This window comes from Triplophysa dalaica, chromosome 8 (assembly GCF_015846415.1).
Source record: "Triplophysa dalaica isolate WHDGS20190420 chromosome 8, ASM1584641v1, whole genome shotgun sequence".
Taxonomy (NCBI): domain Eukaryota; kingdom Metazoa; phylum Chordata; class Actinopteri; order Cypriniformes; family Nemacheilidae; genus Triplophysa; species Triplophysa dalaica.
This window is the reverse complement of record NC_079549.1, coordinates 3,393,968-3,421,658: the sequence shown is the minus strand read 5'-3', so window position 1 is coordinate 3,421,658 and position 27,691 is coordinate 3,393,968. Positions and strand designations below refer to the sequence as shown.

Genomic DNA, 27,691 nt, shown 5'->3' with positions numbered 1-27,691 from the left:
TCCTACAGCAATGTCTTGGTCTTCTGACAATTTTTTTTTCTAAGTAATCTTCTCTGTTCTGCAAAATACAGAATATGTCAAAAATGTTAAAAATAAACTTGACGATCACAAATTAGAGGGTGTACACCTGCTTCAATTTACTGGATACAGAGAAGTGAAATTTCTCTTCATATTAAGAGTGTACTGTAATTTTACTGTATATTTACAGCAAGCCGTAAAAAGCCCTTTAGATGAGTCTAGGATACAAAATGACCTGTGTTCCTATTGATACTATCCTGAGATTCGGACTTGTGTGTCATCAGTTTTGCTTCTGAAAGTTTATTGATTGATAAAAGTGTGCTATTTGAGTTTCCGTTATATTATTTATAAAGGGCTTTGCACATACAGTCCGAAATTTTTGTATGCGTTTTTTTAGGGTGTCTCTGAATTGTTATAAAAGGCCACTCAAAATGCTTGACGGATGCGAAAAAACTTAGAAGATCGAAACCTGGTCTGAATTTTTTATGACTGAAGAAGATATTGGAGGCAGTGTGTAAATGTGATTGACACACCGTGAGGTCCTATATATTTTTGTTGGTGTCTTGTACTTAGAATGTGTTCATAGTTGCGAGAAAATGGTGAATTGTTTCATGAATTGTGTGTTAACAATAGAGAAAAACTGTAATACTTTCTATGGAATCCTATACAATTAAATGTTCGTACAAATCTGCTTTATTAGATTTAAATGAGATCAGTCAGTACCAAAGAAAAACAATTGGAACAAATCTAACAAAATAATACACTCTTTGGCGTGATGTCAGTTTGAAACATAAACGGAGCAAAAAACATAACTGACAGACAGTTTGCCCAGAACACTATAATTCTGTCAACCTTAATGCACCATTGCTATGGTTTATACAGTATATACGGCGACAGTGACCTTTGGGGACCAGTAGTGGGAGTGTCTAGCGACGTGAAAAAGTTGAGATTTGATCTACTTAATGCAAATGATGAGCGACTTTATGGAGCAACTACCAACAAGAGTAAAGCAGCAGAGCTTAGGTCATCCGTCTCTCGTCAGTTTGTTTATAAATGTTACTTGAGCAACCATAGCTAGGAACACCTTCTAACGTCCTTGTAGCAAGAGACTAGCAGCACCTAGAGACAGAGTCCCTGGTGGTGTGAACGTACAGTAAGGCCCAGCATCAGCTCATGCAATACAGTGAGCCTGACATTTCTGTTTTCTCCTACCAGATTGAAATAATGAACATAAATATGACTCTCTGAAGGTTCTTGACGTCAAGCACAGATCCAGACCATTTTGCTTTAATGCTGGTAATAGGTGCAAATGAAGTCAAACACCATCTAAAAGATTACAGTAGTCAGTCAACTTTACTTCCTCGTTAATCCAATTCCTTTTTTGCATTACATACTTTTACTAAAATCAATATATCTGACATATTTGACATGATTTCTACTTTTATAATAAAGTAGATAATAATGCGACAAGATCACAATTTAATCTTGCTAACATGAAAAAGGTCGCCCCATAGCAGGTTTAAGCTAACGGACCCATCGCTAGGAATATAATGCTTTATAGAAAAGAAAGCAATATTTTAATAGGAGTCCTCTAGGTGTTGAGTTGTTTGAGTCTGAAATGTTGAGGAGTTCAGGAATGTGTCCTGTTGTGAAAGCCTGTGAATTGCCGATCCTTCACAATTAACCATAATCAGTAACGTTCTCGGACTAATAAAAAATACTAAACGGAACCGCAGAGGATCCAACAGAAAGTCAGTCGCTATAATGGCGTCCTTCATGGAGATGTGAAGAAAAAGATGGATAGGAATCATATACAAAGAACTGTCATATTTCAATTTAAACATAACAAAAGCTCTGCAATTGCTTATAATGTTTTTTGTATGCTGCTCTGGATTAAAGACCAATGGACAAATGCAAAGAGAATTATGCTACAGCTGATTTGAACATTTCGTGAAAGAAGTGAATTTGCTTGCGAGTGCCTTAAACAGTTGATTCTTCATTTTGCATTCATTGTTACATTGTTACTCCCATCATCCCATCTTGTATCTCTTCTCTGTGGTTCATCTTACACATGTCTTCCACGTGGAATTCATTGTGTTTGATGGGTCGTGTCAGGCTGTGCTCTTTATGACACGAATCCTCCTCCGTAGAGATGAAGCCTGAATCTCCACTGTCATGTTGGCCGTGTGTTTCTATGGCCTGATCTTGTTCCATCACTGTGATCGCAGCGTTCACCTCAGCACTGGTAATGTCCAAGTGCTCACAGAATATCTCTGCCTCAGGAATCAACAGCCTTGGCATGTCGGAGTCTGCTGCCCTGTTCTGAAGATCCAGAAAAAGAGAGTTTAAGGTACACATGTTTGACAGACGTGCAGGACAGTTACGCGAACCAGTGAACCAGTCAAAAGCAATGAACCAATCTGAAGAATTTGACGGCGGGGCAAGAGTTGCAAGCTTCTGTTTACAGTAGCAAGTTAGCATGAAAACAGTTTAATTTGGTTTATACGGTTGTTCATCCAACCATCGTTTATAAAACAATCTAAAATGAAATCACATGAAAGGTCAAAGCATCATTGATAGTAGGCAGTAGGTCAAGTGTGTGTTTTAGTAACATTTTTGTCTGAATCTCACTTGAATTCCTTTGTGAAACCAATGGCATTGCATGTGCATGTAAACAACATGTGATCTCATGGGTTATCACATGTGATCCCATGGGTTTCACATTGGAATTTAAAAAAGGATTCATAAAAATGTGTAAACACATGTTGCAATCATGGGATCACATGTGAAATTCATGCGTCATTTCAGAAAGGGACACATTGTGATGACTGACAATCATGAAACGTTTCACAAAGTATAAAACTTTAGTACCTCCAGGATGTACGATGGAAATGTAATAGATGGGTAAAAGATGCTCTTTAGTATCTTGTAAGTCTTGTGGGAGCCAAATAACAAGACGGGGAATAAAAAAACAAACAGCACCAGAGACATCAGGACGTACAAAAATATCGTCAGGTTTGTAATCTCTCCTGAAATAAGAAATAAAACATGCCTTTAATAAAGCATCCTCTGACCTATATGTTGAAAATGTGTTTATCTGGTTAATTGTTGCATAGGACTATGCATGAACATAAACAGAACATAAAACAATGTTTGGCAATTATAGTCATTAACATAAGGCCTATGTTAAAAAATGACTTTTGAAATGGAATTTAACACCTAAAGGTCACCAAAAGGTCAACCAAAACAGAAGTCCGTACTCCAGACAGTGCACATTACAGGTCAAAAGGTTTTGGACACTTGAGTAAAATGTTTCTCATTATTTAAAGGGATAGTTCACCCATAATTGAAACTTCTGTCATCATTTTCTTAAAACCTCTATAAATTTCTTTGTTCTGCTGAACACAAGGAACATATTTGGAAGAATGTCAGTAATCAAACAGATTTCATCCTCCAATCACTCCCATAGTATTTATTTTTTACTACTGTGGCAGTAAATGGGGGATGAGCTCTATTTGGTTATTCACATTCTTCCAAATATCATCCTTTGTGTTCAAAACAAAGAAATCTGTATAGGTCTAGAACAACCTGAGGGTTGTATGTGGAGTCAATTTTAATGCTTTTGCAAACTTGTACTTTACAAACTAATGTAAGAATAGATATGCATCACTTCAACTAAATCTGGTGTGAGATTGTTGTGCCTGGTACAGAGTTTTGATTTATCGCTTTCAATGTAGCAGAACAGAGGCCTACGTGAGGTTTTGGTGGGTCTTGTAGAATGAATAATGTCTCGTTCTATTAACAGAATTTTCATTTTTGGGTGAACTATCCCTTTGAAAAAAACATTTGATCTGAAGGTGTAAGCTTAAATGTCTTAAATTAGTTATGTAAAAAAAAAACATCATTAAGCAAACATGCATGCTTTTTCATGACAAAACGAACATTTATTTAATAAAAATGTTTTTGAAATGGATGAAAGAACTGCCATTAAGAGCACAGAATAGACGGGAAATCCCTTAATCTGATTTTAAAAGCATCTCAGGGTGAGACCGCAAGAAGCTGCTTGATAAAAGGACAAGAAAGCATTTCTGCAAATTCTAAACAAATGATGAATGCACTGAAGATGCTAAAATATAAAATCTTTAATTTATTACAACATCAATCCCACAGAGTTTTATTTCATAATCATTTTTATGAGTATATACTTTTTCTAAAATGTGTATATAAAATATACAATATACAATAATGTACAAAATATACACAAGTAACAAATATGTTAATACAGTGAAGTGATATATAAAGTGAACCCATTATCAAAAATATCCTTATTCGTATATTCGTTAAATATCCTTATTCTTTTCATCACTGAAAGCAGAAAATGAGACTAAAGATCGGCAAGTTATGAATCAAGTATGTGGTTTCTCACCTCCTGTCTGCATGCAGTGTGTGTCACTATAGACACTGCTTTTGTTGTAGAATTCATAGTGGGTCTGAACTATTACACAATACCATGTCCATTTGTCCAGCTTAGACAATGTCACAACATTATTTTTGGTCGACAAGAAATCAGCTTTCTACATGGTAAAAGGAAAAACAGGAAATGTCAAGTGTTAACACTATTTAAAACATTTTAACACTCAGCAGTACACCTGGAACATGAATGTGCAAAATGCTACTTTTAAAAACACGTTCATTGGATTCGCAGCATAAAAAGAGTGTTAGTTTGATGTCGCTGGCATTGTTTTAACCATTAATAAACAAATAGCTGTTATGTGATTTAGACTATTATGATAATTATGAGATAATAATTCTCAGATTAAAAGGCAAATATACAAAAACAAGACCACATAAAATGAGATAAAATTAATTTACGAAATATATTTAATATAATAGCAGGACCTCATGTGCCTTACTTTTAATTGATAAAATATGCTGAATACAGAAAAGCTGGAATACAGTGACAAATATTATACATTATATACCTGCACATCTTCATGTTTCTTCCAGTAATGGATGAGGTACTTCATATTCTGTACCAGGATATTCATAGACTGGTTAGTGTTGTCTAGAGGGTCGGCAACAATAATCTCTAAACCATCTATGATTGAGTTCAGCTGCACACTGGATGGGGGACCTATAGCAGCTACAAACAGTAACGAAAGAGCATGAGATGCAAAAACAACAAGAAAAAACAAGCTAAAGAGAAAAGAGCTAACAGCACATCACCATGTTTATCAGGACAGAACTCGATTTGGACCCAAAGCGAAGACTGCCGAGCTGATTTAGCCTGCACACGCAGCAGGAACATGCCAAAGTAATACAGACGACTGTCTGTGAAGTCACATTGTCGCTCCACCACATTTACACACACAGATTTCCAGTTCTTGCTTTGAGTGGACCTCCGGATCTTATACTGCCTGTTGTATAAAAAACATAACGAAAGAAAAATGACTTATGGAATCTTTCTTGTTTGCAGGCTGGAGCTACTTTATTAATTATTCAGTTGTATCAAAGAAAAGTTGAAGAGTATTGGTTCCAAAATCACGTTTTTTTATAGTACGTTCTATATAATATTAATCAAACTGCAGTTGGTCTGTTTTTATTTAAGCCATTAGCATGCGTCGTGCAGTATGTTATGCATTGTTTTTTTTGGACGGGCAGTGTACAATGCATAATATACTGCACGACGGGAAACGCACCCTGGACTGTTTACATAAACGATTAATAAAAGTAGTGTCATCTGGAGCTCCTTTCAGCCGTTTATTTCCTTGAAAAGTTATTTCTAATAAAGACAATCTCTCCCTTTGCAGTAAACTTTGAGCGTTGTAACATTGCAGACATTTTTTATACTGAAACAGGAATATTATACAACAACTATGCTTAAAAACGGCATTGTGAAATAGATCCGCTTTAAAAGACTACATGTTTTTACAGTATATATATATCTTATATATCCTGATACAAGAAATAAATGTTTGATAATTTATTTTCCAATTAGGTCTTAACATATTAAAAAACATGTAAACACTGTAAAAAAGGGTGCAGTCATGCTTACGCTATATACTGTGCGGTGAAAGTAACAGTCTCATTCAAAGCCGTCTCATGACCCCAGTCCCATTGCAGAATGTAATGAGTGTTCAGCGTATGAAGAGTCAAATTCTGAGGACTGCTCAAATCTCCAAACACTGTAAAACATAAACACTTTATACAAGTAAATAGAAATACACGTTTTCAGTGAGATTGAATAAATAAAACATTGACTTGTGAAATAGTAAATTTATACAACAGAGCCATATAGTAAAGTAGAGTTTATCAATTGTATGTTAATAGAATTTTTTTTGCCAACCAAACACAAAAACATTTTGGAGAAGTTTCCTAGTAATCGTGTGTTCATTCAAGTCAAGGGGACCAATGTTGTTTGGTTCCCTACATTCTTTTATTGGCAAAAAGTCAAATTGGTGCGGTATTACAATAACATCATCGGTGATAACATCACCGGCACCACAAGATGATAAAACATGAGTTTGGCGTATCGTCTGTCACTGTCGCTGTCAGCGCATTTTGCTATTTTTATGTCGCTACTTGCTTCAAAATGATCGCCAGACGCTTTTGGATATCAGAAATGGTCTCTCGGACACTTGTCGGACTTCATACATTGTGTCCAAAAATCACGGATGTATTCAACGAACCCTGTCTGGGATGTCCCAAAGTACCTGCGCTGGTGGCCTCTTGATGTGTCCCGGAGAAAACGCCGGAGGAGACGAGGGAAACGTGGAGGAATTGGCGTTAGTCTTAAGGAAGCCTGGCTTTATGGAAATCTTCCCTTCTTTGCTGCCCAGGAGTGTAAATGAGGCTGTGGCAGATTTGCTATGTGGCTAACGCTGAATTCATCAACTCGCTGGCTCCTGCCTATCCCATGCTCTGAGGCCCTGGCGCGTTATACAGACTATGGCCACTCGCCCGCTGGATTTATCGGCTCCCAGTTTACGGATTATTCATTGAGGCTTTCCTTTGCCTAAGAATCCAGGGCATCATCTCCGGTCTCCTCAAAGTGCTCGATCTAGGGATGCTCCGATCAGGATTTCTGCCGCCGATACGGAGTACCGATTTCTTGTCATTGTGATAGGCCGATACCAATAAGTAAGTACCGATGGAGTCAAAAATATGATTATCGGCCGATACTAATCTGTGGCCGATCGATCGGAGCATCTCTAGTTCGGTCTCGTACTGGTGTTGACTATACAAACTTTTAATTCCTACAACGTGAGGCGAATTGCAGTGCTGACGTGTCAACAAGCCCTTTAACTGCTACTCAATGCGGGTTCAGTAAACAATAAAGCCTTGATTCTGTCTGATTTTATCATGGACCAAAAACTGGATTCGCTGTTTCTCACGGAAACTTGGAACAAACAGGATGATGGTCTGCTTTTTAATCAACTGTCACCAGCTGGCTTTGGACTTTTTGATGTTTCACAGACTATTGGCAGAGGTGGTGGAATTATAGTGGTCTACAAATTGCAATACTGCATATATCCGGTATCTGTTCCTCTATTTAAATCATTTGAATGTCTGGCTTGAAGTATATCTGCACACCGTAAAGCACCTCATACTGCTACGGTTACTATTTATAGACCTCCAAATACAAATGGGAACTTTATGTTTGAATTTGCTGATCTACTGTCCATATTATCAGCCACATTTATGAGATTTATGATTCTAGGTGATTTCAACATACATGTAGATCAGAACACCTGTGCTATGTCTTGACTGTTTTAACCTCAAATGAAAGTTGGGTTGTACTGGCTAAAGCGTGTTTGACCAAGCTTGGAGAGACCGCTTGGCAAATTTTAGAGTTGCTATTGATATTGCAAGATCGTCATTTTATTCATGTATTTTTGCCTCCAGCTACTTGACTGCATCTGATCAGTTGTGTAACTGATCTTCTGTATATTTTGTATATTAGTATAAAACCGTATATTTTCTTCAGTTTTTCAGGGAAAAATTTGTTAAATGTCCAAGAGGGCTCGTAAAAGTGACAAAAGTGGCTCCCTATCCCTTTTCATTTTCTTTGATCTTACCTCAGCTTTTGATACCATTGAGCATGTAGTAGGGCTGGGTGATATGGCCAGAAATTCATATCTCAGTATTTTTAGGAGGAATAGCGGTACACGGTATATATCCGGTATTTTTTACCAAAAGGAATAAATGGTTACTCGAAAATCAAAGCCTTTATTAAACCTTAATTTCAACAGTTTGTGAGCAAAATAAAATGCAAATACAGGGTTTTCCCTCCCTGTTTACAAATAAACAGCTTCACAACATATTTTAAATTATATAAAAAATTTGATAAATAAAATACAGTACAGGTTTTTCTCCTGCTTAACACTGTATACAGCTCTAGTGTGCTGCTGTGCAAATAACAAAATGAACAGAACCATAAAAACATCATCATCAGCTTCAGCTATATGCTCCCGGTATGGTCTTGGGGAAAATAGCTGGTTAGAAGATACGCAATTTTCATTTCCCAATCTTCAAGAAAATGAACTGTCAAACTCGTATATGGCTCCCGTGTCTTGCTTGACCATAAATCGGTTGTTAGCGTGAAATGAGACACGTTTGCGAGCCGCTCTGAAAGCTTCCGTCTGACCTCATTGTACATTTGCGGCAGAGCTTCTGTTGCAAAGTACTTGCGACTGGGTAACTGGTATCTTGGGTCAATGGTTTTTGCAGCGTTTTAAAACCTTCTTATTCCACCGTTGCAATAGGAACCATGTCTTTAGCAATGTGATAAGCTACCGCCTTAGTTATATGGCACCACTTGCGACTTTTCTTTTCGTACAGCACACTTCAGGTAAAAGAAGCTTCCAGAGAGCTTTGTTTTGGGACAGATGTCTTAAGTTGCGTGGTCTTCGTGGCCGAAGTTGTAGCACGAAGTTGTAAACACTCATCGTACTGCACTTTATGGTAATTTTGTAAGTGGTGGAAGAGATTTGATGTGCTTCCACGTTTTGATACAACTGATTTATTACATCCCCTACAGATTGGCTGTTTTTGCTTCTCATCGGAACTTTTAAAATCCAAACTGCCTCCAAATGAGTGAACCATTGTTTTCTTTTACAAACCAGTAAGTTTTCTGTAGTTTTGACCGGTGGCGCGTGTTCCTCCATGTCGCATACTACCTTGTGTGCTGGAGCAGGCAAGCGGGCGCGATCTGGTTCGCACAGAGCGAGCGCGTCCACGACATCAAACCATATCGATATGAACGATATAGGCTAATCCCGCATCGCGTTGGGTGAACATATCGATATACCCCTCCAACTCGGTATACCGCCCAGCCCTAGAATGTTGTGCTATTTAATTGCCTTGAATCTGTACTAGGGCTGGGTGATATATCGTACGATTCATATGGTCTAAGTTTCTCAATGACTCACAATTAAATGCCAAAACATCCGAAAGCCAGAGGGCGCTTTTGCGCAGGAACTCAGAATATGGGAAACAGAAGAAAAACAATAAGTTCCAGGAAATGCCCGTGGTTATATATATATCGCTGTTATTCACACCTTTTCAGGTATTTTCATGATAATAATGTTATTTTATAGTAATGCTGATAGACGAGCGTTGCTTTTTCAAATACACAGTATAAACAACTCAATGTCGTAGTGATTTTAGATCGAGCAGTACTTCCTACTGATCAAACAGCCTTTGTTCACGGAAGAGCTGGACATAAAACATCAATCGATTTCAGAATCAACCTGTATAGTTAGCGTGAATCACAATATATATCGCCCAGCCCTATCAGTATTTGGTTTGTCAGAGACAGTCCTGGACTGGTTCAGGTCTTATCTTAATGACCGCAGGCAATTAGTGTGTATGGGTGGCTATAGGTCCATTTTCAGTCCCTTATATACTGGTGTTCCAGGGTTTTATTAATGTGTATTGTTTTGATTTTTGTTTTATTAATGTGTGTATCGTTTTGATTTTGTGCAGCGTTTTGAAAAAAGGAACGTTTAATGGCGCTATATGAAATAAATGTATTATTATTTTTGCGCAGACACTTTTATTTAAAGTGACCTACAAATGAGGAAAACACAAGAAGCAATCGACTCACCAAAAAGGGCAAGAATGTGTAACTGCTAAGAATGCGTCTTTTTGGGTAAATAATTGTATAATAATAACTCATCCCTGATAGCACACATAGATCTTGAAGACATTTCATGTCTGCATTTACATCTGCAATACGTCTCGGAGACATCAGATGTCATATAAACATCTAGAGGATGTCTGTAAGATGTTTATGATTTAGAATGGATGTAAAACTACACTTTCTGATATATTTATCCGATGGTTTTACACAGCAGATGTTTTCCAGATCTCCAGAAGAACATCTTACAGAGGTACCTGTGCAATCTGGGATGGTATACCTAAAGGCAGGACTGTATATTAACTTTTTTCCAAATAGCACTGGTGCTACAGAGAAATTGTGATTAGGCAACTATATCATTATGAGAGTGCTCATAAACTTTGTTTGTTTGTTCTTGTTCTAATCCTATATTGTACTATAAACCTCTGAAAACATAAAATACTCTTTTATTGAAATGAATGCTTAAGACAAAACAAAGGTCAAATTATTACCTATAGCATTCATACGTTGTTTATTATTATGCTGAATGTTTTGATCGTTTGACTTTGTTCATTTCTTCATGAGATTTATAAAATGTCTATTGTTCACAGAACACAACAAAACAAATCAAACATAACTTGCGGTTAACCTTTTTGGGAGCTTTTTGAAAGGGAATGATTCACGTCTAACTGTAACCCCGCTTTCGCTTCCTTTCAAAGCGTTTCAAAATATATATGTCTAGCAGTGACGTCATTCAACATGCTATTAAAACATGATTCTGTTGCTTTTTGTGGTCACGTCTCACACCTGCTCAGTGTTTTTGATCTTCAACAAACAGAGCCGTTGAAATAAAACTGAAAGTACGCACGACACGAGTATTAAAAAGATCGCGTGTTAACGTCTTGCATGTTTCTATCAGTGATCAGCTTCACGTTATCACTTTCAAAAAGAACTCAAAAATACCAAAATGATCACAGATTGACAAACTCTTTATCAAGACTGAGTCAAATCGCATTAAAAACCACAAAACCACTGAGTACTGTTAACAACCGTTCTCTCAATAGCACGTTTTTTATTATTTTGTTAGCAACTTACCAACTGATACTTCAAGCAGGAGGAGGAAAGCACAATTGTACCAGCAAGATGAATGCATGTCAACATTCTAATATTATCCGAAATCCTCTGAATATTCACATTGTGTTCGTCTGGTTGTGCGGAATGTAGTTGTTGTCTGAAGTATCGGTGCCCCACAAAGAGAGCTCAGAGTCAGACGCTGCGTTCCATATCGAAGTGATCATCCCTATGCCCTACTTCCTTCGAAGAGTAAAGCTCTTGATGTGTAAACTCTAGATTGAAAAAGGCAGTTTTATCTCTTATATGTCCGTTTAAAATTTACTTGGAAAACGGAGCAATAAAAACAACGTCATCTTCTCTTTATTTGGAGTTTCGTTTTGCATGGGGTCCTCTTCCCGAGAGGCACTACGGAGGGCAAATATGTTCCGTTTGGAACGCACCAAAAAGAGCGAGTGCTGGGGGTGAGGGTTAGAAACACGGAAGTGTCTTTGACGCTCCCTGTGACGTATTTCTGTGTAAATGTATGAGCTCTTTGCTTTTAATCACTGGACTTTTTTCGAGCTGAACTGTATGAACCTTTTAACGAGAGATTTTCTGGTTACAGGCCGGGTCTCAAACGGAGCACAAATTTGAGACTATTTTGAAAATGTTTCACGCAGATGGGGAATAACATGGAAAACGCCGTCTGGACGGAGACTTGGTGCTTTCCGTAGAGCGAGTAAAGGAGACAATGTATGGAAGACCATTAGGGCCAAGACGTGTGAAACTGAATCCACATAGGCTCTGTCCCAAATGGCACACTCCGGTCTTGCTGACCACCTCTGATGTAGCGTTCGAGACATCTTGGGTTTCGGATATTATGACGTAAAATATCTGACTTTCGACCTCAATCGGTTCCAGTCAACCACGCATCACAATTGCATTTTTATCACGTGATGTCACTATGAGACGCAGAGAGAATATAAGAGAATTCTATGTTATTGTTATATGGAGACTATTCAACGTGGGCATTTGTTCATAAACAGTGTCTAGATATTTTAACGTTCATGTTCATACGTATTACGTGTTGTAAAAATAGTTAAACGTTTTTTTACATAAGCCTTCGAAGGGCTAGCCGCCATTCTATCCATGACGTCAAATGACACGTCTCGGTGAGGTCGGGGTGGATCTATCTGCCTCGAGTTCAGAGGCCAGATAACCGACTTCGTATGCTGTTCGAGATGTTCACTTCCGGAATTGACTTTGGGGCAATGGAATCGGAATTCATAAAATGAGTCCTTTGAAGTCTGCATTTCAAAACTGATTGCTAATATTAATGCTCACAATTTTGTTTTGAGTAATATGTCTAATACTGATAAATGAACAGTCTATAAGTTAAGGTTAATGCTATTAAATAGCAGACCCAAACTAGCTTTTTAACAAAATTATGTTGGTATGAGCCACTACTGTAACATAAACATATACAAAATAACACAAAGCGAAAATACATGCCATTTTTGGGATATGGAAACAAGAGTTACCATGGTGAATACACGTTACTAACATGAACTGTTAATGAAAGATGAATATGAATATCATACGTTCGTGTGAATCCTTCCCAGCTAACGCATGAAGTACCAGTTGTGTTAATTATTGGTACTTTTATTTCCAACATTGCATGCTTGTAGTTTCTTTTGTGCGCACTGCTGCATTTGCGTCAGCATAGCACTGTATAACATCTGACAGGACAGGATAGATTTTTTGTGAGCATTAATATTAGCAATCAGTTTTGAAATGCAGCCTTCAAAGGACTCAGCCCCCGAATAGGGAGCCGCAGTGATGACGTGTTTTTGAAGCGAGTTTGCATTTTATGACTTCCGTTTCCATCGCCCCAAAGTCTACGTTATTTTTATGGATTTTTGGTAATTCGCCTGAAAATAAGGTCTCTGGTTGACAAAAACTCTAAATATCTTAACGTTTTACTCTATGACATGTGACCAAGTGTGAACTTATGCTGCATTCGGGACAACTTGAATTCGGGTATTGCCGATCTCAATTCCGGAAGTGAACATCTCGAACAGCATACGAAGTCGGTTATCTGGCCTCTGAACTCGAGGCAGATAGATCCACCCCGACCTCACCGAGACGTGTCATTTGACGTCATGGATAGAATGGCGGCTAGCCCTTCGAAGGCTTATGTAAAAAAACGTTTAACTATTTTTACAACACGTAATACGTATGAACATGAACGTTAAAATATCCAGACACTGTTTATGAACAAATGCCCACGTTGAATAGTCTCCATATAACAATAACATAGAATTCTCTTATATTCTCTCTGCGTCTCATAGTGACATCACGTGATAAAAAAGCGATTGTGATGCGTGGTTGACTGGAACCGATTGAGGTCGAAAGTCAGATATTTTACGTCATAATATCCGAAACCCAAGATGTCTCGAACGCTACATCAGAGGAGGTCAGCAAGACCGGAGTGTGCCATTTGGGACAGGGCCTATGTGGATTCAGTTTGGCCCTAATGGTCTTCCATACATTGTCTCCTTTACTCGCTCTACGGAAAGCACCAAGTCTCCGTCCCGACGGCGTTTTCCATGTTATTCCCCATCTGCGTGAAACATTTTCAAAATAGTCTCAAACGGAGCACAAACCCGGCCTGTAACCAGAAAATCTCTCGTTAGAAGGTTCATACAGTTCAGCTCGAAAAAAGTCCAGTGATTAAAACCCAGCGGGCACCTCGATGTCAATTTGATGTCAAATTTCAGACAAGATTTGATCAAGATGGTGCACCACATCATTTCAAATTCAAATCATACATTAAATTCTTCAAGGTTTTTAATGAGGTGAAAATATGAGGTTTATCCCATACTGAAATTGGTTAATGTAAGTATAGCCCAATATGTTTGACATTGAAATGACGTCAAATCAACGTTGCATTATAGGCATTCATTTGATGTTGTATTGACATCATATTGACATCAATGTAAATCCAGTTGAAATAGCATTTTTCTTCTAACTGGCCCCTCAAAATGCATCTATTTGTCACATCTTTTGAAGCAGTTGTTGGATTTGTACATGAAAGTGGACTGCTGTAACTTCTGTGGTAAAAAACACTTTTTTTAAAAGTATGTAAATACTCATGCTGAAATAAAAGGAAACAGTGATTGTTAAATTTTACAAGAAAATATACTGATTTGCCAATAATACATTCAGATGTAATTACAATTTAAAATATTAAAAACAAAATCAGCATTTTTGCTGTAACCCCACATAAAGTATTATGTATCCTTATTTTTGTTATTTATAGTGATATTATATTACTGTAAAATTAGAAAAACATTGCTGTAATTGAAAATACTCATAAAATTGTAATACCTTATAATGTATGTACCATTTTTACAGTATTACAACTTCATGTTCATTTTAGTCAAAAAACTCTTATAACTTTTTTATTATTTTTTATAAATTTTTATTTTTCCTTAATTTTTATTAATAATCATTAATTAATCATTAATTTTATTATGAAAAATGTTGGGCCTACAATGCCCATTTATTATCTGTCTTATGTATTTCTTAATACCACCTGTAGACGGCGCCATGGCCTATTTCACATTTCCGGGTTTCTCAGCAGCTGAAGTTAGTGAATGGACTACAACAATTAATTTATTTTTTGTGTGAAATTTGATGCAAATGTAGTATAACATATTATTTTATACATACACGTAAAAATATAAAATTTATAAAAATATTTGGAGGATTTACTACGTTGACCGTTGAAACGTACGTCATCACGTCTTGCGTAGAGGCCAGTGTTTGCTATGCGGTCGAAGCATTGGAGAAGGTTGTCGCTTTTTATCAGGTGAGTAATAAACATCTCATGGAATAAAAAATACGTTATATTGGGTAACTTTGAAAACCTAGAAGATTGTGTTTTGATGAAATATATGACTTGGCGATATATTAGAATCTGGTGAATTGAAATATCCCGCCAGAAGTACCGTGAAGATTTCTGAGGTAATGTTAATGTGCGATCCATTAAGCGTGTAACGTTGAGTTAACGATTTAGAAATGTCAGTGAGTAATGTTAGTTTTGCAATTAATATTCGGATAAAATAAAAATGCCCTCATTTGAATCTCTTTACCGATGCTATGCGACAAAGCGAAACATACCCATAATTATAATTCATAATTTGATACACACTGATGAAGTGTTCTAAAATGTCCTGGTAGATGGTCCACTGTGTCAAGCAGGACCAGCCCACACTACTAAAGGTACCAAAAGCTGGTTCAATGACCATTTGTGTTACTGTGCTCAAAGGAAAACTTCTCAGCTGTTCTGGTCACTTAGTTGTATTGTTCAACAATCTTAACAATCATTGAATACAGATATGGTTGTCTTTTTTTTCAGAATTCTTACAAACAAATTGATGTCAACAATGAATATGGATGGCTCAGGGCTGAAGAAGGCCTTTGGAAAACACGGCTATGTCGTGTTATAATAGGTACTACATTACTTTTCTTGTATGATTAGAGGATGTAGTGTCTATCAACATATGCTACATTTTAAGTAAATTAAACATGTAATGCTTCAATTACAATCTTGTCTTAGTAAACTGACACATTTAAAACATTTAACAACTCTTAAATATTTGCAAGTAGTGCACATTTCTAAATTTAACAGATACTTATTTAAACCTGGGAACATCTTAGTGTTAATAAACATTTAAGAGCAGCAACTTGCATTAACTTCTATGTACAAGTGATGGTTGCTGAAAAATGTTAGGTATATTTTAATGTCTTAAAAGGTGTGCTAATTGTGGTTTCATCTTCATTTAGGTGCACTACAGCAGTCCAAACCTTCATTATCAGAGGCTGAAATAAAAAAATACAGCTAAAAAATCTCCGGTCTGCTCCCGATAGATGTGGGGGTATGGGACGACAAAAGGGGAAATCGGCGATTGATGTGTGTTCAGATTCTGAATAAGTAGGCCTTAAGCCAATTGTTTATCAAAATTATTTTTGTTCATTTGGGATATGATCTGGGAAAACCCATCACATGGTGAAATAAAAAATACTGGTTTTAGTATCATATGAAAGCTATTAAGCCCTTTCCAAAACTGTTTTTATTTAATTTACAAATTGTTTTTATGGAGTGGGTGGTCTAGTGGGTTAAACCACTGAACTGGTAAATCAAAAGGTTGCTGGTTCTATCCTAGTAGCCACCACCAGTGTGTTGCTCAAGGGGGATTGTCCCTGTAATAAGTGCACTGTAAGTCGCTTTGGATAAAAGCATCTGCTAAATAACTACACGTAAATGTAAATGTTTTTAACAAATGGAAAGGGCTTGAGAGCTTTCATATAATATCAAAACCTGTAATATGTACAATTTTGTCATGTGATGGCTTTTTCCAGATCACATAATATTTATATATTAATTTAAATGTTAATATTTAATTTAAATGTAATTCAAGGAGGATTTTATATTTATTAGTGGTTTAAGAACATTTTAAATTTCTGGAATTGTAGCTGATTGTATTTAATAAAACATGTCTTACATTAAGTACTGTTGTTTCATTATTTATTGGTCTAGAATAGGACATCAATTTGTTAAAAAATGTAAAAGAAATTGCTAATCAAATTAACGTCAAAATTTGATGTCAATTTGATGTCAAATTTTGACATCGATTTGATTTGCATTTTTGACCAATTCTTTGATGCCGATGTTTGACGTCAATTTGATGTCTATTTAACATCAAATGCCCACTGGGAAGCAAAGAGCTCATACATTTACACAGAAATACGTCACAGGGAGCGTCAAAGACACTTCCGTGTTTCTAACCCTCAACCCCAGCACTCGCTCTTTTTGGTGCGTCCCAAACGGAACATATTTAACCTCCGTAGTGCCTCTCGGGAAGAGGACCCCATGCAAAACGAAACTCCAAATAAAGAGAAGATGACGTTGTTTTTATTGCTCCGTTTTCCAAGTAAACTTTAAACGGACATATAAGAGATAAAAGTGCCTTTTTCAATCTAGAGTTTACACATCAAGAGCTTTACTCTTCGAAGGAAGTAGGGCATAGGGATGATCACTTCGATATGGAACGCAGCCTCCGACTCTGAGCTCTCTCTGTGGGGCACCGATACTTCAGACAACAACTACATTCCGCACAACCAGACGAACACAATGTGAATATTCAGAGGATTTCGGATAATATTAGAATGTTGACATGCATTCATCTTGCTGGTACAATTGTGCTTTCCTCCTCCTGCTTGAAGTATCAGTGGTAAGTTGCTAACAAAATAATAAAAAACGTGCTATTGAGAGAACGGTTGTTAACAGTACTCAGTGGTTTTGTGGTTTTAAATGCGATTTGACTCAGTCTTGATAAAGAGTTTGTCAATCTGTGATCATTTTGGTATTTTTGAGTTCTTTTTGAAAGTGATAACGTGAAGCTGATCACTGATAGAAACATGCAAGACGTTAACACGCGATCTTTTTAATACTCGTGTCGTGCGTACTTTCAGTTTTATTTCAACGGCTCTGTTTGTTGAAGATCAAAAACACTGAGCAGGTGTGAGACGTGACCACAAAAAGCAACAGAATCATGTTTTAATAGCATGTTGAATGACGTCACTGCTAGACATATATATTTTGAAACGCTTTGAAAGGAAGCGAAAGCGGGGTTACAGTTAGACGTGAATCATTCCCTTTCAAAAAGCTCCCAAAAAGGTTAACCGCAAGTTATGTTTGATTTGTTTTGTTGTGTTCTGTGAACAATAGACATTTTATAAATCTCATGAAGAAATGAACAAAGTCAAACGTTCAAAACATTCAGCATAATAATAAACAACGTATGAATGCTATAGGTAATAATTTGACCTTTGTTTTGTCTTAAGCATTCATTTCAATAAAATAGTATTTTATGTTTTCAGAGGTTTATAGTACAATATAGGATTAGAACAAGAACAAACAAACAAAGTTTATGAGCACTCTCATAATGATATAGTTGCCTAATCACAATTTGCTTTTCTGTAGCTCAGTGGTAAGAGCAAGGTTGTGGGTTCGATCCCAGGGGATTGCAAATACCTATGTAAAATGTATAGGATAAAGCAATGTAAGTCGCTTTGGATAAAAGCGTCTGCCAAATGTCTAAATGTAAAAGTAAATTTCTCTGTAGCACCAGTGCTATTTGCAAAAAAGTTAATATACAATCCTGCCTTTAGGTATACCATCCCAGTTTGCACAGGTACCTCTGTAAGATGTTCTTCTGGAGATCTGGAAAACATCTGCTGTGTAAAACCATCGGCTAAATATATCAGAAAGTGTAGTTTTACATCCATTCTAAATCATAAACATCTTACAGACATCTTCTAGATGTCTATATGACATCTGATGTCTCAGAGACCTATTGCAGATGACCAAATAGTGTCTTGCAGATGTAAATGCAGAGATTTAATAGATGTCTTCCAGATGTATGTGTGCTATCAGGGATAAGTCCTTAGGGGGTACAATTATTTACCCAAAAAGACATATTCTTAGCATTAACACATTCTTGCTTCTTGTGTTTTCCTCATTTGTTGGTCACTTTAAACAAAAGTGTCTGCTTAATAATAATATTACATTTATTTAATATAGCGGCATTAAAAGTTTCTTTTTCAAAGCACTGCACGAAATCAAAACAATGCATCACATCACACATTAATATAATGGCACAATAAAATAATGTGTAAAACGAATAAACAAATCCAGTCAAGTAAAAGCAGTCCTGAAATATAATGTTTTAAGAAGAGATTTGAAAGTGCCTAGAGCGTTTGCCTCCCTGATGTTTATCGGGAGAGAGTTCCAGATCTTAGGAGCATAAGCAGTAAGTGCTCTATCACCAATGGAGCAGAGCCGTGTCTTGGGAACATCTAAAAGACCAGACTGAGAAGAGTTTAGATTTTGATATGGTTTGTAAGGAATAAATAGCTCAGACAGGTTTTGAGGAGCCAGGTCATGCAATTCCTTGAAAGTTAACATAAGGATTTTAAAATCAATACGGTATTTGATGTGGAGCCAGTGTTAAGACTCTAAAACAGGTGAAATATGATCACCGGACTTGGCCCCAGACAGAATCTACCAGAAGAGTATATTTTAGTTTGCTAATTGAGGTTTTCGATACACCAGCAAGAAGTGCATTACTATAATCAAAAAATGAGAAAACAAAACAATTGATCAAACTTTCAGCAACTGAGAAGGAGAGCAAAGGGCGTAAACAAGCAATATTTCTCCGGTTGAAAAAGGATGTATTTAGCGAGTTCTGAATTAGAGGCTTAAATGTAAGCTAGGCATTAAAGTTGACTCACAAGATTTTGTTTGTTTGTTTTGAAACTCTATATAAAGTAATGTGATAGGGCCGGCATTGCGCAGCTGATGGGAGGAGCCGATTTGGATAATTTCGGTTTTGGAGCTGTTTAGAGACAGAAAATTGTTTTGAGAGTTTGAGAGATGCAAAGTGTCCACATTTTGTCCTGATCTTGAATGAATAGAAATCTGTGTGTCATCAGCATAAAAGTTATATTTAAGATTTAGAGATTTTAGTAACTCACCAAATGGATAATTATACATGCTAAAAGTAAGGGTCCCAAAACTAACCCTTGTGGGACACCAGTTTATAAGGGACCGACCCTGGATCTATAGCCACCCATACACACTAATTGCCTGCGGTCATTAAGATAAGTAATTCTCACAAGTAATTCCAAGTGCACAGTCTTCAAAGTCAGTTCATACACAATGAAACACCTTTTATACAGACACGCAGTTTACAGAGTTTCTGCTATGCAGAGAAATCTCGCAGCTCAAGCTATATGCAGCTTTTATTATTCTTTCACTGTATATGATGAAATTATTTTAAAATTAAATATACATCTACTCGCAATTTTATATAATAATAATTATCCTAATATGAAACATGCATTTTGTAATTTTTGTAATTAAACCTTAGCTTTCACTAAGTGGGAAATAGTCTCCAGTGCTGCCCCTCGAACGTGAGGTCTCTCTTTCCCGCCGCAGGGATCAGGGCGTCACTCTGTACAGTGAGCTGCAGGAAGCAGCAGCACCGTACAACAGATGACTCATGAATAAAATAAGTAAATATGCACATGGTTACCCTGAGGCTGTGTGAAAGAACATGTAGCCAAAACTCTTTTTATTATGTGTTGTTAGATGATGTCGTGTCATGAACTGACAACAGAAACTGAGAACATGTCAATGAGAACGGCTTTATTCTTGTAAATATAATGAGTTGATATACCCTCGCAGCTCTCTTAAATCATAAATGGTAAAAGTTTTTTCTTACATTTATTTTGTGGTGATTCCTTGCCAATTATCAATTATTTTATAGTGATATAATGTTGATCAGTAACTGCCTTACTTTACCAATATTTAGCCTTCATTATTAGATAATCCACAGTGCTTTTACATACATTGCAGAATTTTTACATACACACAAATTGACAATTGACAAAGACTGCATGTTTATTCTTATAAAAAATAAAGATGAATATACTTGAGAATTGCACTTAAAAATATTCTTAAGAACGGTCATTTTGTGTATTTTTTTGTGTAAGAAAGTGCTTATATTTTCTCTTAAGAGTAGTTTTGTGAATCCGGCGTTTTTGTGTGTGAATTACGGAAGAATCTGATGGTACTGAAATCGTAGAGGTGTGGTAATGTGTGCTGCTTTGCATGTGCCAGTGAGTTACAGTATGCAGGGAAATGTCTTATTATTGTTGTCGCAGGTCCAGGAAAGCATTGGTGCAAATCCTGTATGATGGAGGATGTTTACATGTGTTGATATCGTCATTCAAGTGGTGATCATAGTTTGTAATTTATCAATGTAATCTTATATAAGATAGAGGTGTTTCATACACACATTACCCTTTAGGCCAATAAATAAAGGAACAGATACCGGATACATGCAGTATTGCAATTTGTAGACCACTATAATTCCACCACCTCTGCCAATAGTCTGTGAAACATCAAAAAGTCCAAAGCCAGCTGGTGACAGTTGATTAAAAAGCAGACCATCATCATGTTTGTTCTAAGTTTCCGTGAGAAACAGCGAATCCAGTTTTTGGCCCATGACAAGATCAGACAGAATCAAGGCTTTATTGTTTACTGAACCCGCATTGAGTAGCGTGGCAGTTAAAGGGCTTGTAGACATGTCAGCACTGCAATTCGCCGCACGCTGTAGGAACGAAAAGTTTGTAAAGTCAACACCAGTATGAGACCGAACTAGGGATGCTCCGATCGATCGGCCACAGATTGGTATCGGCCGATAATCAAATTTTATGACTACATCGATACTTACTAACTTCAATGATCTCATGAACCGATCGCAATTTGATGACGTCACCATGAACGTCCGGAATGCGTGAAGATCTCTGAATGATTTGGCGCCGCAGTCATGTCATCGCCTCTGTGGGACTATTACGACACTTCGAGAAGCAATGAAAAATTACGAATTTGCCGTATATGTTCCAAAGAAATCTCACGTGGAAGAGCTTTGTCCAAAGCAAAGAGGGCGCATGTTTACTCATAAACGCCTCGCCCATTCAGGGAGGGATCATTGGAGACTCGCGGTGCAGAGCCAGGTGCGTGTTATAGCAATATGCTACTTTATCAGATTTTCCTACCTCCATACAAAACAGGACTAGCGTTTACAAGCACCTGTCATTATTACTGACTGGGCGTATGATTAAAAACATTTTTCTGTAATTATTATTTTATGTCAGACAACAGAAACATTGAATATTTAGACGACTTTAACTTAATTGGGTATTCAGTTCAGTAAGTTCATAGCCATTGATAGAGAGAGTTCTGCCAACGGAAGTCCATAACGCTGGAGCGTCGCGTGATTCATGGAGCCCTCAAATAGATCCAGGAAGTTATGTTTTCTCATTTTTGTATTCATTAAGTAGCTTATGCTTTTAAAAGGGTTTAAAAATGACCTCAGTTTGTCTGTTTAGTAGCAGCTCCATGCGTAACTTAAAACTTCCAGGAACTTGAGAACCTGTACTTGCCTGTACAATGAAAAAGTCTAGCGCAACCTCTGTGCCGAATACAAAAACCTGTTAACTGCAAAGGCAACGGTAATGTGACTTTCACTCGGCCATCCATTACATTTTTTTATAAATACATTTTGTCCTCCTCAAACTTGTATTGGCCAATGTTTAAGTTGCATCAGACTTTTCTATTTTAGGAGATTAAAATGTATTTGTCTTTCACGGTTTACTTTTGGACAATGTTTAAATAAACCTTGTAGTGCGCATCAGACTTGCCGATTTTGTTTGTTTATTTTTGTCTTTACTGAGTAACCTGACTTGCATATTGTTGTGCATAAGTCTAACTTTAAAATCAAATTTAAATGTTCAATGTATACATTTTTCTGTGATTATTTAATACTCTGTTAAAACAATAGTTTTATAACGTTAATATGTATTACATAATATAACAAAACTCAAAAAATATTATAAAAGCCAACATCTATAGTATAAATTGAACTGAAAAAAGGTTAAAGGTGATCAGCGAGCATACATATCAGGTATATAAAGCTTGAAGCATCGGAATCCAGATCGGTATCGGCCTATCACAATGACAAGAAATCTGTACCCCGTATCGGCGGCAGAAATCCTGATCGGAGCATCCCTAGACCAAACACTTTGATGAGACCGGAGATGATGCCCGGGAGTCGTAGGCAAAGGAAAGCCTGAATGAATAATCCGTAAACTGGGAGCCGAAAAATACAGCGGCCAATTGGACATAGTCCATACAACACGTTGATGAATCCAGCGTTAGCCACATAGCAAATCTGCCACAGCCTCATTTACACTCCTGGGCAGCAAAGAAGGGAAGATTTCCATAAAGCCAGGCTTCCTTAAGCCTAACGCCAATTCCTCCACGTTTCCCTCGTCTCCTCCGGCGTTTTCTCCGGGACACATCAAGAGGCCACCGGCACAGGGTTCGTTGAAAACGTCCGTGATTTTTGGACATAATGTATGAAGTCCGACAAGTGTCCGAGAGACCATTTCTGATATCCAAAAGCGTCTGGCGATCATTCATCAGAGATGAGCATTTTGAAGCAAGTAGCGACATAAAAATAGCAAAATGCGCTGACAGCGTCAGACGACACGCCAAACTCATGTTTTATCATCTTGTGGCGCCGGTGATGTTATCACCAATGATGTTATTGTAATACCGCACCAATATGACTTTTTGCCAATAAAAGAATGTAGGGAACCAAACAACATTGGTCCCCTTGACTTGAATGAACACACGATTACTAGGAAACTTCTCCAAAATGTTTTTGTGTTTGGTTGGCAAAAAAAATTCTATTAACATACAATTGATAAACTCTACTTTACTATATGGCTCTGTTGTATAAATTTACTATTTCACAAGTCAATGTTTTATTTATTCAATCTCACTGAAAACGTGTATTTCTATTTACTTGTATAAATTGTTTATGTTTTACAGTGTTTGGTTATTTGAGCAGTCCTCAGAATTTGACTCTTCATACGCTGAACACTCATTACATTCTGCAATGGGACTGGGGTCATGAGACGGCTTTGAATGAGACTGTTACTTTCACCGCACAGTATATAGCGTAAGCATGACTGCACCCTTTTTTACAGTGTTTACATGTTTTTTATTATGTTAAGACCTAATTGGAAAATAAATTATCAAACATTTATATCTTGTATCAGGATATATAAGATATATATATACTGTAAAAACATGTAGTCTTTTAAAGCGGATCAATTTCACAATGCCGTTTTTAAGCATAGTTGTTGTATAATATTCCTGTTTCAGTATAAAAAATGTCTACAATGTTACTACGCTCAAAGTTTCCTCCACGGGAGAGATTGTCTTTATTAGAAATAACTTTTCAAGGAAATAAACGGCTGAAAGGAGCTCCAGATGACACTACTTTTATTAATCGTTTATGTAAACAGTCCAGGGTGCGTTTCCCGTCGTGCAGTATGTTATGCATTGTACACTGCCCGTCCAAAAAAAACAATGCATAACATACTGCACGACGCATGCTAATGGCTTAAATAAAAACAGACCAACTGCAGTTTGAATAAATTATATAGAACGTACTATAAAAAAACGTGATTTTGGAACCAATACTCTTCAACTTTTCTTTGATACAACTGAATAATTAATAAAGTAGCTCCAGCCTGCAAACAAGAAAGATTCCATAAGTCATTTTTCTTTCGTTATGTTTTTTATACAACAGGCAGTATAAGATCCGGAGGTCCACTCAAAGCAAGAACTGGAAATCTGTGTGTGTAAATGTGGTGGAGCGACGATGTGACTTCACAGACACTAATCTGTTTTACTTTGGCATGTTCCTGCTGCGTGTGCAGGCTAAATCAGCTCGGCAGTCTTCGCTTTGGGTCCAAATCGAGTTCTGTCCTGATAAACATGGTGATGTGCTGTTAGCTCTTTTCTCTTTAGCTTGTTTTTTCTTGTTGTTTTTGCATCTCATGCTCTTTCGTTACTGTTTGTAGCTGCTATAGGTCCCCCATCCAGTGTGCAGCTGAACTCAATCATAGATGGTTTAGAGATTATTGTTGCCGACCCTCTAGACAACACTAACCAGTCTATGAAGAACCTTGTACAAAATATGAAGTACCTCATCCATTACTGGAAGAAACATGAAGATGTGCAGGTATATAATGTATAATATTTGTCACTGTATTCCAGCTTTACTGTATTCAGCATATTTTATCAATTAAAAGTAAGGCACATGAGGTCCTGCTATTATATTAAATATATTTCGTAAATTAATTTTATCTCATTTTATGTGGTCTTGTTTTTGTATATTTGCCTTTTAATCTGATAATTATTATCCCATAATTATCATAATAGTCTAAATCACATAACAGCTATTTGTTTATTAATGGTTAAAACAATGCCAGCGACATCAAACTAACACTCTTTTTATGCTGCGAATCCAATGAACGTGTTTTTAAAAGTAGCATTTTGCACATTAATTTTCCAGGTGTACTGCTGAGTGTTAAAATGTTTAAAATAGTGTTAACACTTGACATTTCCTGTTTTTCCTTTTACCATGTAGAAAGCTGATTTCTTGTCGACCAAAAATAATGTTGTGACATTGTCTAAGCTGGACAAATGGACATGGTATTGTGTAATAGTTCAGACCCACTGTGAATTCTACAACAAAAGCAGTGTCTATAGTGACACACACTGCATGCAGACAGGAGGTGAGAAACCACATACTTGATTCATAACTTGCCGATCTTTAGTCTCATTTTCTGCTTTCAATGATGTCAGATATATGAATAAGGGTATCTTTGATAATGGGGTTCACTTTATATATCACTTCACTGTATTTACATATTTGATATACACATTTTAGAAAAAGTATAATCATAAAAATCATAAAAATGATTATGAAATAAAACACAGGGAACTGTGGGATTGATGTTGTAATAAATTAAAGATTTTATATTTTAGCATCTTCAGTGCATTCATCATTTTCAACATATAGGTCAGAGGATGCTTTATTAAAGGCATGTTTTTTTTTAATTTCAGGAGAAATTACAAACCTGACGATATTTTTGTACTTCCTGATGTCTCTGGTGCTGTTTTTTTTTGTATTCCTGGTATTGTTTTTCGGCTCCTACAAGACTTACAAGATACTAAAGAGCATCTTTTACCCATCTATTACATTTCCATCGTACATCCTGGAGGTACTAAAGTTTTATACTTTGTGAAACGTTTCATGATTGTCTGTCATCACAATTTGTCCCTTTCTGAAATGACGCATGAATTTCACATGTGATCCCATGATTACAACATGTCTTTCACGTGTTCTAAAACACAGATGAAATGTATGTTTTTGTAAAAAAAAATTGAATCCTTTTTTAAATTCCAGTGTGAAACGCATGGGATCACATGTAGTTTACATGCACATGCAATGCCATTGGTTGCACAAAGGAATTCAAGTGAGATTCAGACAAAAATGTTACTAAAACACACACTTGACCTACTGCCTACTATCAATGATGCTTTGACCTTTCATGTGATTTCATTTTAGATTGTTTTATAAACGATGGTTTGATGAACAACCGTATAAACCAAATTAAACCGTTTTACAAGCTGTATTCTCTCACTTCCTGAGACTTCTGTGTACCTTAAACTCTCTTTTTTTGGATCTACAGCACAGGGCAGCAGACTCCGACATGCCAAGGCTGTTGATTCCTGAGGCAGAGATATTCTGTGAGCACTTGGACATTACCAGTGCTGAGGTGAACGATGCGATCACAGTGATGGAACAAGATCAGGCCATAGAAACACACGGCCAACATGACAGTGGAGATTCAGGCTTCATCTCTACGGAGGAGGATTCGTGTCATAAAGAGCACAGCCTGACACGACCCATCAAACACAATGAATTCCACGTGGAAGACATGTGTAAGATGAACCACAGAGAAGAGATACAGATGGGATGATGGGAGTTCTTTTTTTGTAACGATGAACACCGCTGCAAAATGAAGAATCAACTGTTTAAGGCACTCGCAAGCAAATTCACTTCTTTCACGAAATGTTCAAATCAGCTGTAGCATAATTCTCTTTGCATTTGTCCATTGGTCTTTAATCCAGAGCAGCATACAAAAAGAACATTATAAGCAATTGCAGAGCTTTTGTTATGTTTAAATTTAAATATGACAGTTCTTTGTATATGATTCCTATCCATCATTTTCTTCACATCTCCATGAAGGACGCCATTATAGCGACTGACTTTCTGTTGGATCCTTTGCGGTTCCGTTTAGTATTTTTTATTAGTCCGAGAACGTTACTGATTATGGTTAATTGTAAAGGATCGGCAATTCACAGGCTTTCACAACAGGACACATTCCTGGACTCCTCAACATTTCAGACTCAAACAGCAGCACACCTAGAGTATTTCTATTAAAATGTTGCTTTCTGGACTCGGTCACGACATGTGAACTTTCTTTTCTATAAAGCATTATATTCCTAGCGATGGGTCCGTTAGCTTAAACCTGCCATGATCCGAGCTTATTTCATGTTAGGAAGATTAGATTGTGACCTTGGTGCATTATTATCTACTTTATTATAAAAGTAGAAATCATTTCAAATATGTCAGATATATTGATTTTAGTATAAGTTTGTAATGCAAAAAAGGAATTGGATTAATGAGGAAATAAAGTTGACTGACTACTGTAATCTTTTAGATGGTGTCTGAGTTCATTTGCACCTATTACAAGCATTGAAGCAAAATGGTCTGGATCTGTGCTTGACGTGAAGAACCTTCAGAGAGTCATATTTATGTTCATTATTTCAATCTGGAAGGAGAAAATAGAAATGTAAGGCTCACTGTATTACGTACGCTGATGCAGGGCCTTATGCTGGGCGACTGTCTCTAGGTGCTGTTAGTCTCTTATCGAATA

The 27,691-nt window shown here is 36.8% G+C and overlaps 2 protein-coding genes and 1 long non-coding RNA gene across 3 annotated transcripts; 2 read left to right on the top strand and 1 right to left on the bottom strand.

The window, feature by feature from the left end:
- Positions 1–688: 688 nt before the first annotated feature.
- Positions 689–11,629, bottom strand: LOC130427791 (interferon alpha/beta receptor 1a-like). Its single transcript, XM_056755462.1, has 7 exons — positions 11,234–11,629; positions 6,074–6,203; positions 5,245–5,435; positions 5,001–5,161; positions 4,445–4,592; positions 2,890–3,047; positions 689–2,340 (listed from the first exon to the last, which is right to left on the bottom strand). Exons 1-7 carry the CDS (start codon positions 11,289–11,291, stop codon positions 2,032–2,034), a joined length of 1,155 nt encoding a protein of 384 aa, XP_056611440.1. The 5' UTR covers positions 11,292–11,629; the 3' UTR covers positions 689–2,031.
- Positions 11,630–14,802: 3,173 nt separating this feature from the next.
- On the top strand, positions 14,803–16,766 carry LOC130427755 (uncharacterized). Its single transcript, XR_008907346.1, has 3 exons — positions 14,803–15,065; positions 15,615–15,708; positions 16,043–16,766. It is a non-coding gene; the product is annotated as an uncharacterized LOC130427755 (long non-coding RNA).
- A 4,956-nt stretch (positions 16,767–21,722) lies between these two features.
- Positions 21,723–27,472, top strand: LOC130427537 (interferon alpha/beta receptor 1b-like). The gene is made up of 8 exons (XM_056755064.1): positions 21,723–21,841; positions 22,287–22,339; positions 23,724–23,853; positions 24,490–24,680; positions 24,764–24,924; positions 25,333–25,480; positions 25,812–25,969; positions 26,441–27,472. Exons 1-8 carry the CDS (start codon positions 21,723–21,725, stop codon positions 26,729–26,731), a joined length of 1,251 nt encoding a protein of 416 aa, XP_056611042.1. The 3' UTR covers positions 26,732–27,472.
- Positions 27,473–27,691: the final 219 nt, after the last annotated feature.

Bases quoted from the DNA above. Each gene is read 5' to 3' on its own strand.
- LOC130427791 (XM_056755462.1), bottom strand. From the start codon at position 11,291: ATGCATTCATCTTGCTGGTACAATTGTGCTTTCCTCCTCCTGCTTGAA. The intron at 5,436-6,073 runs GTAAGCATGACT...TTTATACAACAG, and splicing joins TTCACCGCACAGTATATAGC to GCAGTATAAGATCCGGAGGT. The intron at 3,048-4,444 runs GTGAGAAACCAC...TTCTTATTTCAG, and splicing joins ACACTGCATGCAGACAGGAG to GAGAGATTACAAACCTGACG.
- LOC130427537 (XM_056755064.1), top strand. From the start codon at position 21,723: ATGTTCCAAAGAAATCTCACGTGGAAGAGCTTTGTCCAAAGCAAAGAG. The intron at 24,925-25,332 runs GTATATAATGTA...TTTACCATGTAG, and splicing joins AGAAACATGAAGATGTGCAG to AAAGCTGATTTCTTGTCGAC. The intron at 25,481-25,811 runs GTGAGAAACCAC...TTTTAATTTCAG, and splicing joins ACACTGCATGCAGACAGGAG to GAGAAATTACAAACCTGACG.